The 9,693-nt window shown below is 60.0% G+C and overlaps 1 protein-coding gene and 1 non-coding gene across 4 annotated transcripts; both read left to right on the top strand.

Moving 5' to 3' along the window:
* The first annotated feature begins 828 nt into the window (after nt 1-828).
* NOP53 (NOP53 ribosome biogenesis factor) lies at nt 829-9,693 on the top strand. 3 transcript variants are annotated; one of them, XM_057712685.1, is made up of 13 exons: nt 830-1,087; nt 1,545-1,609; nt 3,344-3,458; nt 4,076-4,275; nt 4,635-4,705; nt 5,909-6,004; nt 7,216-7,320; nt 7,393-7,596; nt 7,950-8,125; nt 8,349-8,415; nt 9,145-9,221; nt 9,318-9,374; nt 9,643-9,693. In XM_057712685.1, exons 1-13 carry the CDS (start codon nt 858-860, stop codon nt 9,647-9,649), a joined length of 1,470 nt encoding a protein of 489 aa, XP_057568668.1. In that variant the 5' UTR covers nt 830-857; the 3' UTR covers nt 9,650-9,693. The 3 variants fall into 3 exon arrangements, with proteins under 3 accessions (XP_057568670.1, XP_057568668.1, XP_057568669.1); XM_057712686.1 differs by having other exon boundaries at nt 3,350-3,458; XM_057712687.1 differs by lacking the exon at nt 9,643-9,693 and having other exon boundaries at nt 829-1,087; nt 3,350-3,458; nt 9,318-9,378.
* LOC130839417 (small nucleolar RNA SNORD23) lies at nt 8,462-8,572 on the top strand. Its single transcript, XR_009049821.1, has one exon. It is a non-coding gene; the product is annotated as a small nucleolar RNA SNORD23 (small nucleolar RNA).

Raw genomic sequence — 9,693 nt, forward strand, 5'->3', positions numbered from 1 at the left:
TTTTAAAAGTATTCCTGGATTTCCCTGGTGGCACAGTGGTTAAGAATCCGCCTACCAACACAGGGCCCACAGGTTCAATCCCTAGTCCAGGAAGATCCACATGCAGAGGAGTAACTAAGCCCGTGAGCCACAACTACTGAGCCCGCATGCTGCAACTACTGAAGCCCGCATACCTAGAGCTTATGTTCAACAAGAGAAACCATCACAGTGAGATGCCCGTGCACCACACGGAAGAGTAACCCCTCTCACTCTAACTAGAGAAATCCCCTGCACAGCAACGAAGAGCCAATGCAGCCAAAAAATAAATTTAAAAAATTTTTTAAAAATTAGGTTTCCCTATCAGATGAATAAAAACAAAAAGTTTCAGAACAGCAAGTATTGGTGAGGTTTAGAGAAAACAATTAGTCCCCTACCCTCTGGGTAGGAGGGTAAATTGACACCACCAAGAGTAGCCCCCCCCCCCAGAGAAAGCCCGGGTGCAGCAACAAAGACTCAACCTAGCCAAAAATAAAAAATATAAGTAAATAAACCATAAAAGTTATTTTAAAAAAAGAAATTAATTGAATAAAATCCCAAAAGTGTGATTTAAAAAAAAAATTCCTAGGCAGCCAGGAATGGTATTTCACCTAGGGCTAGGGCCCGGAAACGTATAACCTGGGGCCAGGAGGGATCTGCAGAAGAGGGAGGAGCCATTTATCTTTACCAAAATGGCAGCCTCCCCGCCCCTTTGCTGCTCCAGCTACCCTGCCAAGATAGCGGTCACAGGAAGTACGTCACCAGAGGGGGAGGGATTTCGGCGCGCGCACGCTCCAAGCCGGATTTCCGGGTGCCGGGGGCCAACTTCTTCCTTTAACAAGATGGCGGCGGGAAACGGTGGTGGTGGTGGTGGTGGTGGGCAGTGCTCGAAAACCGAGGCCGATTCCGGCTTCCTGGGGCTGCGGCCCACTTCGGTGGACCCGGCGCTGAGGCGGCGGCGGCGAGGCCCAAGAAATAAAAAGCGGGGCTGGCGGCGGCTCGCTCAGGAGCCGCTGGGACTGGAAGTGGATCAGTTCCTGGAGGACGTGCGGCTGCAGGAGCGCACGAGCGGGTGCGTGCGGCGGGCCTTTCGACAGCTGGACCACGTTCTGTGTGGCTCGGGGCGAGGCCGAAGTGCCTGGGGGGACTTCCGGGGGCCTGGGACCTCCTGTCCGGGCACCGCTGGGGAAGCCGGGGTGGGGGGGGGGGGGCGCTGGGAACTCCGGGTGACAGCCTGGGAGGCTTGATAGGGTTATCGGTTGAATTAGAACCCAGATAAACCGCGAATACTTACTTGGCATTAGTAAGTCCCATGCACCCGCCGTAGGTTAGTTGCGTTTTAAGTATTAAATTCTTCAAGCTGGAGGGAGGGGCAGTGACCTGGGGGGGGGGTCCTTGGCGGGAAGAGCGTGCTCGAATGAGCATAATGGGAAAGCTGGGCCCTGAGAGGTTATACTTGCTCCTCCCACAGCGTCGTGGCCCCCCCTACCCAACTTCTGTGGCTAACATTCTGCATTTCCATCTCCCAGTGGTTTGATATCAGAAGCGCCGAATGAAAAACTCTTCTTCGTGGACACTGGCTTCAAGAATAAAGGTGAGGAAAGGTTTTTGTGGTAGTGTGTGGCGGTGATTGGTCGTTCTCTAGGCCATTTCAGCCTCTTAACAGGATCGGTGTTAACCGCGCGGTGTGGGTGGCAAAGAGCTGCAAAAAACGATGTTTACTATAAATAAGGGGAGTTGGAACGAACAGAAAGCCAACTAGGAACTAACCTAAAGAACTCGTTTTCCTTCTGAGGTTCCAGAGATCTCAGTGCCCAGAGAAGCCAGTAGGGATCTGTCTTGGTGAATATTTAAGACATAAATTAAGAGGTCTCTGTTAGTTTGTAGAAAAGCAAGTGAGGGACTTGCTACAAGGAATCAGATCTGTTTTAGTCAGTAAGCTGTGCTTTAAAGAGAACAAAGGGATCAACTTGAGTGAGTTGGTAAGAAACTCGTCTTGATCTGCTTGCTTTAATTTGCCAAAATGCAGGGTTGGAACCTGCTAAAACAAGTGGAGGAGAAGCAAGTTAGGGTTTGCTTCAGTGAGTAATAGGGTTTACTGTTAATACCTAGAAAAACAAAGAATAAGGGATCTGCTTTAAGGAAGGGTTAGAAAAGCTAAGGGGTCAGTTTTAAGGGGAAAGCCGATAGCTTTAATGAGCAGAATGTCAGGCTGCTGTGACAGTAGGACAGCGTTTATGAGCACGTATGAGATCAGTGAAGAGATGTGGTCTAAGGAAGATGAAAGGACCTCTGGTGGGGAAGAGTCTTTGAGTGAGCAGGTAAGAAAGGGTTATTAAAGAGGTCGACTTTCACAGAAGTGAGGAGATCTGCTCTGTGAACAGAAGGGTAAGGCAGGGAGCTGCCCTGGTGAGCAGGCGAGGAAGTAGTTACAGGTTCTGCTTTAGGTTAAAAAAAAAAGGTAGAAATGCAACAGCGATTGTGCGGTTTCACAGGTGATCACTGTGCTGTGGGATTTTGAAATACAGACGACCCTTGAACGGTGCGGGGGTTAGGGGCATCGACCTTCCACGTGGTTGAAAATCCACGTGTAATTTATAGTCAGCCCTCTGTATTCTTGGTTCCACACCTGTGGATTCAACCGACTGCAGATCTTGTATTCCTGTAGTATTTACTGTTGAAACAAATCCACGTATAAGTGGACTGTAGCAGCTCAAGCCCATGTTGTTCCGTGGTCAGTGGTAATTGCGTCTCCAACCAACCCTGTGAGGTAGGCATTAAACCTTATTTTGGCAGCTCAGGAAGAAAGTCACTTTCATGAGGTCTTTTAGCAAATGGAAGGATGTGGATTCCATCCTAGTATGTTTTGTGTTAGAGTTCATTTTACTATTAGGCTTTAGAAGTAAAGGCGGAAAATTCTGTTGTGCTAAGAATCGGCCATCTTGGGTCCTGAGTCCAGCTTCCTGGGCCTCGTGTCACCTGACCACCTGATTTTTTCCTTGTTAGCGTTAATGGTTCTGTGGCCACTTTCCTGTTGCCTCTGGAAGCTTGTCTATAGGGCAGTGGTCTGACTCCTCTGTGTCCCCAGCACAGGGCTGCCTTAGCTGGCCCAGGAAATGGGTGTGTGGGGGGAGTCACAGCTTGGGCACCTTGGGCCCTGCCCTTGGGGACCCCTTTCCTCAGGTGGGAGCCTGGGGTCAGCCTGGGACCTCCAGGTCTGTACTGGGATGCACGTCTGATAGCTGCAGTGGAGCTGGAATGAGGGGAGTCGGAAGTCGGTCTTGAGGCGTGAGGAGGCCTGAAGCCTTGATTCTTACCTTTCTCCCAGCCGTAGAGCTGAACAAGAAGAGGACCAGAGGCCAGAAGAGGTCACTGCTTCTCAAGAAACCCCTTCGGATCGACCTCATCCTAGAGAACACGTCCAAGGTCCCTGCCCCCAAAGAGTGAGTATCCCACCACCCCCAGACCCTTCTTCCCCTCTGGATCTGGCCTCGTGCCCTTCTGTGCGGCCCCTACTTCCTGGCCCTAAAGAAATCCTGGGCAGGGAGGGTAGTTGGTGAAGGGTGCTGGAGGGGAGGATGGGGTCAGATTTGAGCTTTAGAGAAGGGATTGGATGCAGCGAGGCTGGGGCAGGTGAGGATGGGCCTGGACCAGGCCGAGGGCTCTGGGGATGGAGGAGAGGGCCGCGCGGGCACTACGATCAGGGGCTGGGGCGGGCGGGGCTTCGTGACGGCCCCCTGAGGAGGGGAGGGGTGGTCGGGCGGTGGGGTAGACAGCATGCGATGCTGAAGTTGGTTTTGAAGTGAAGGGCAAGGTCCCTGGGAGACATCTAGGGCAGGGGCCATTGTGTTGTCAGGTGGGGCTCAGGAGAGAGGCCTGGGCTGGAGACGGATGTGGGGAGATGGTTTCTGTAGCTGCCGGATCAGGCCAGGAGGAGAAGGAGCCCGGGCAGGCCTCTGTAGAGGGAGGAGATGCGGGGGGGGGGTGGTGGGGAGGGATGCCTGGTGTGGGGGCGGGGCCCGACTTACCTGCTGCGCCTGTGCCGCTTCTCCCCACCCAGTGTCCTTGCCCACCAGGTCCCCAACGCCAAGAAGCTCAAGCGGAAGGAGCAGCTATGGGAGAGGCTGGCAGAGCGGGGCGAGCTTCCGCGGGAGGTGCGCAGGGCGCAGGCCCGGCTCCTCAACCCTCCCGCGGCCAGAGCCAAGCCCGGGCCCCAGGACACGGTCGAGGGGCCCTTCTATGACCTCTGGGCCCAAGGCAGTGAGTGTCCCTGCTGCTGTGTCCTGTATGTGAGGGGGGTGCCCTGTGGGTGTTGCTTTGAGGGTGTTTGGCAGAGTAAGATGGCTTGAAGTGGCTCCGTTTTCCCATTTGCACCCCCCTTTCTGAAGTGGACCACCTCCTGCCCCTCAGCCTTGGGTCCCTTCTGCTTTCTGGACCCCTCCACCTCCACGTGCTCTTGTGCCTAGCGTTCGAAGCCCTTTGGGGTCTGCGGATCAGTGCTGCCCTGGCCACCTTTGAATCAGTGCTTCAGTGCCCTCTTTCTGAAGGGAGGAGGGGTGGGAGGGAGCCCCTCGGGGCCACGATGTGTCCTCAGCAGCTGCCCCTCGCTGCTTCCACAGACCCTTTGGAGGGGCCCTTGGAGGGCCAGGACCCTTTTTTCCTGGAGCAGACCAAGAAGAAAGGCGTGAAGGTGAGAATTCGTCCCAGAAAGGCATCCTAGGTGATGGGGCCGGGGGACGGGGTGGGGGAACTTTCAGGCCGTAGACCCTCAGTGTCACAGCCCAGCTGTTGTGTGACCGGGAGCCCACGTGCTGAGCCAGGCAGCCGGTCCGCTGCCTCCAGGGGAGAGGGCAGAGTGGTGGCGGGTCCGTGGGAGACACTTCAGGGAGACGAGCGAAACCTTCACTGGATAATAAGATGGTACAGATGGGTTGGAGACCTGGGGTAGTGAGTGAGATTGCAGAGATGGAAGGACAGAGCCTCCAGACGAGGGCGGTGCCGTGGGGCAGGCGAGGAGCCTGCATGTGGGGGTGGGATGGGGAGAAGGCTGTGAGGAGCCCAGTTCTGGCTGTGGGCTTTTCTTCTAAGTGCTTTGGCGCAGGAGAGCAGTGGGCTTGCGGGACGCTCTGAGGAGGTGGGATTGTGGTGGAGCGGGCACCCCGGTGTTGTGGGGGGCAGGGTGGCCCAAGACACGCCCTTGGGCAGAAGCACCTGGCCTGGCACCTGGTCTGGCAGGCAGTTGGATGGGGGGGGGGGCAGGGGGGTGTCCGGGTGACCTCCGAGGCGTCCGCTGGAGACCAAGGGCCTTTGCTGGGGTGGAGGCCAGCCGGGCAGGGACATGGCGAGTCCAGACAGGGAGGTGCTGCTCAGAGCTGAGCGGGCACTCAGGTCCTGGGGGTCGGGCTTGTTAAAGTGTAGGTTCCGATAAGCGGGTTTCAGGTGAGCCCGGGGCCCTTCATTTCTCCCAAGCTCCTGGGGGCCGCAGGGCCGCACTCGAAGTGTTTGGCAGCCTTTTGTCTTCGGTGTCCCGAGCTGACAGACAACATCACCAAACGTGGCTTGGTTCGCTGTCGAACATGGCTGCCGATTTCGGTGATGGTGTGGTGACTGTACAATATGATTTTATAAGGGTCACCCCCACCCGCCGCTCGGGTGACAGGGACTCTTCTCAGGAAAGGCGAGCAGAGCTCCTGCGTGCTTGTCCTGGGGCTGCTACACCTGGGGTACCAGCTGTCCATTGTTCAGATGCCGCAGACACCTCCCACCTTGAAGGCCGTGGGCCATGCTGAGGCCTCTGCCGCCTCCCGAGCCCGGGGTCCCAGCACCGGCGCTGTGGGAGCTGGCGTCACGGGGCTCCCGGGCCTTACCCTGCCTTGGTCTCGTCCTTCCCCAGCGGCCGCAGCATCTCCACACCAAGCCCTCCCAGGCGCCTGCCGTGGAGGTGGTGCCCGCGGGAGCCTCCTACAACCCATCCTTTGAGGACCACCAGGTATGCCGCCAGCCAGGCCTCTCAGTCGGTGCTCAGCCACTGGGCCAGCGTACTCTCCCAGAGCTCATGGTCCCGTCGGGGAGACAGACCTCTTCCCAGACAGTGATGGCCTAGCTTGGGCAGGGCCGGGGTGGAGGGGCACAGGGGGGCATCAGAGCGGGGACTGGGGGCAGTTTGCTGTGGCAGGAGAGGGAAGAAGGGGGTGTTCCAGGCAGAGGGAATAGCACGTGCGGAGGCCCAGAGGTGAGTGAGACCGCACCCCCTTTCAGGAGCTCTGTGGGCCATAAACACAAGAGGCCTTCAACTGTTAGCAGCAAACCCTGTGACCGAATGAGCTTCGTGCAGGGGCGAGCGTTGTTCAGCAACAGGAAAAGCTGGCAGCGAGAGTCACCGTGCATTTCACAGATTTCTGTTGGGCGCAGGTGTCCCGGGCCGAGGGGACAGACTCCCGCCCTCGGGGAGCACAGGTCCCTGGAGGGAAGTCGAGGTCCCTGAGCAGCTGCAGGTGCGCCTGTGAGCGCTGTCCAGCGGCGCTCAGTGAGCCGGCCTCCGCCCTGGTCTCTGCCCTGCTCCACCCGCAGGGCCGGGGGCAGAGAGCACGGTGCTGAATGGCAGGAGGACAGGGCGGCCGCAGGCAGGGGGGCGCCTATCACTGTGGGCTCTTCCTCACGGAGAGATCAGACCGTTGCTTTTTGGTTTGGGTTGGTTTTTTTAAACGTAATTGCTTTGCTGAGATGTCATTCCTATGCCATGTGACTTGCTCACTCATAGAACACGGTTCAGGGGTGTTGAGTGTATTGAGACATCTGTGGCCATCACCACAGTCAGTTTTAGGACATTTTCGTCACCTCAGAGAGAAACCTTGTGCCCGTCCGCTGCTGCCCCCCGGTTCCCCGTCACCCCTGGTCTCAGGCAGCCACCGCTCTCCATCCCGTCTGTGTGAATTTGCCTGCTCAGGGTGCTTCACAGACGTGGAGCCCTGCAGTATGTAGAGACCAGACTGTCCTTTAAGAGAAGGGGCAGAGCAGACGTGAGGTTAAGGATTAGAGATCCCCTCTGGCTGCTGTGCAGGGAGGCCTGGTAGAGGACGGGAGCCCTGGGCCGTGGGGTGGGCGTGGGGGTGCCGGTGGGAGGTGAGAGGGCCAGGTCTGTAACTCCCAGGAGGGGCCTCCGGGGCCCGGGTCCTGACCTGCCTCTCCGCCCCCTCCCAGACCCTGCTGCGGGCGGCCCACGAGGTGGAGCTGCGGCGGCAGAAGGCGGCGGAGACGCTGGAGCGGCGGCTGGCCCTGCCGGCCTCGGAGCAGGCGGCCACCCCGGTGAGCGCAGGCCCCCCGCCCGCCCGCCCTGCCCGCTACCTGCCCGGCCCCTGACCCGCCCCCTCTCCCCAGGAGTCTGCCTTCCAGGAGATGTGCCAGGGGCTGCTGGAGGAGTCGGAGGGCGAGGGGGAGCCAGGTGAGGGCCAGGACGCGGGGCCCCAGGCTGGAGGAGACCAGGCCGCAGGAGCCGAGGCCTCGGCCGCAGCTGTGCGCCTGGCCTCCGCGGAGAAGAAGACAGAGCAGCAGCGACGGCGGGAGAAGGCCGCCCGGGTGCTGGTGAGCGCCGTGGGCTGCGGTCTGCTTCCCCTTACCCCGCAGCCTGATTTCTCCTGTCCGCAGCCTGCTTTGGGGGCTGTTTGGGATCCTTGAAGCTGCTTTGTCAGCAGAGACCTGGTGCCTGGTATCCTCCAGACGCCTCTCTGGGCTCAGAGGATGCAGCGGGGAACGTGCTGGACCGGGCCCCTGGTGCTGATGGGTGGGGGTGGGGAGGCTTTATGAACCCCAGAGAAAAGTGGATAAGGAAGGTCGGTTGAGAAAACAGGCGCCTAGGAGCAGCTGCTGTGCCCTGGGAGCAGGTGAAGGAGAGGCCCCCCGGGGCCGGATGGTGCTGACCCCGCCTGTCCCTGCAGAGGGTGCAGCAGGCCGCGGTGCGGGCTGCCCGGCTCCGGCACCAGGAGCTCTTCAGGCTGCGCGGGATCAAGGCGCAGGTGGCGCGGTGGCTGGCGGAGCTGGCTCGGCGGCGGGCGCGGCGGCAGGCGAGGCGGCTGGCAGAGGCGGACAGGCCCCGGCGGCTGGGGCGGCTCAAGTGAGGCCTGGGCTGGGGGCTCCCGGGAGGCTGGGAGGGGTCCGGGTCCCCGTCTGGTGCCTTCCTGCGTTTGCGCAGCCTGGGCCCCTCCTGGGAAACCCTCTCTTCCTCCAGCGCCCCGTGTTCTCAGCCCTGCTGCCGGGCCTGCTGTTCCCAGGAGGGGCCTTTGGCCCTGTGTCCTGGGCCAGGCTGACCCCCGGGTGCCCCGCCCCGTGTTCTCCAGGTATCAGGACCCTGACATTGACGTGCAGCTCAGCTCGGAGCTGTCTGACTCTCTCAGGACTCTGAAGGTACTTGTCCGTCTGAGGTGCTGGGATGCTGTAGGGGAGACGCCCGTGCCCGGTGATGACACCCATCCTTGCTCCCCGTGTCCTCCAGGGACTGTGGGCGACATCATGGCTGCCCCCAGGCTGGGCTGGTTGGGCCGATGCCCGGGGGCTGAGGGCGCAGGGTCTCGGGGGGGGGGTGAGGGGCTAAGTGATGTGATGGTTTTAGCCTGGGACCCTCAGAAGGCCTTTCCTCCCGGCCTGGTCCCGTCGCAGCCCCTGGTCTCCTGACCCCACGCTCACCATCTTCAGTCCCGGGGGGTTCTTTCTAAAGCTCAAAACAGACCCTGTTCCTCTCCCACTCAGAACCTGCTGTGGCTCCCCAGTGCCCCCGGGAGGAAGCCCAGCTCCTCACACAGCCACGGGCCCTGTGCGGTCTGGCCTGCCTCGGGCTTCCAGCCAGCTGTGCTTTTAGTGGTCTCCCTCTGACCCCGCCTTTGCCCGTGCTGCCCCTCTGCCAGCCACGCCTGTTCCCATTTCTCCTCCAGCTGCCTTCGTGTTGCTTCCTCCAAACCCAGCTCAGGGCCGGCCTGTGATCCGTGCCTGTCACCCCATGAGCTCCGGGCCACGCTGAGCCCCTGGTGTACATGAGGCCAGACTGGGGGCCTTGGCTGACGGGGGAATCCAGTGGAGAGGTCGGGGCCCTGGGGTTTCTGCCAGGTCCCGGCTGAGGCCTTCCTCTGTGTCCCACAGCCCGAGGGCAACATCCTCCGTGACCGGTTCAAGAGCTTCCAGAGGAGAAACATGCTCGAGCCTCGGGAGCGAGCCAAGTGAGGGCCTGGGGCTGCCGTGGGGGGCGGGAGTCGGGAACCTTCCTGCGCCGGGTGGGCTTGAGGTCGCCAACTGCTCTCTTCTCCCTCCCCCAGGTTCAAGCGCAAGTACAAAGTGAAGCTCGTGGAGAAGCGGGCGTTCCGCGAGATCCAGTGAGTGGTGCTCTCCTTCTCCCTGGTGGTCTTCAGTTGTCCGGGGCCCCTCCCAGACCTGGTTGTCATGGCCAGTGCTGGAGCAATGGTCTCTGGGCAGGCGCTGGAGAGGGTCAGCCTGCCAGAGCCAGCTGACCCCAGAGTTAGGCCAGAGAGAGTCCCCAAGGGGAAATGGAAGGGCCCAAACCAGAAGAGGGGGTGTCACATGGCGGAGGAGGTGGGGCCCCCCACTCCCCTTGTCCACTCTCAGCCTCCCCTCTGTCCCCAGGTTGTAGCTGCTGGAGCCCCCGCCCTTCAATAAAGCACCTGCTGAGCAACA

Source organism: Hippopotamus amphibius, chromosome 16, assembly GCF_030028045.1.
Source record: "Hippopotamus amphibius kiboko isolate mHipAmp2 chromosome 16, mHipAmp2.hap2, whole genome shotgun sequence".
In the NCBI taxonomy this organism is placed as follows: domain Eukaryota; kingdom Metazoa; phylum Chordata; class Mammalia; order Artiodactyla; family Hippopotamidae; genus Hippopotamus; species Hippopotamus amphibius.

Bases quoted from the DNA above. Each gene is read 5' to 3' on its own strand.
- NOP53 (XM_057712685.1), top strand. From the start codon at position 858: ATGGCGGCGGGAAACGGTGGTGGTGGTGGTGGTGGTGGGCAGTGCTCG. The intron at 3,459-4,075 runs GTGAGTATCCCA...CTCCCCACCCAG, and splicing joins AAGGTCCCTGCCCCCAAAGA to TGTCCTTGCCCACCAGGTCC. The intron at 9,222-9,317 runs GTGAGGGCCTGG...TCCCTCCCCCAG, and splicing joins GAGCCTCGGGAGCGAGCCAA to GTTCAAGCGCAAGTACAAAG.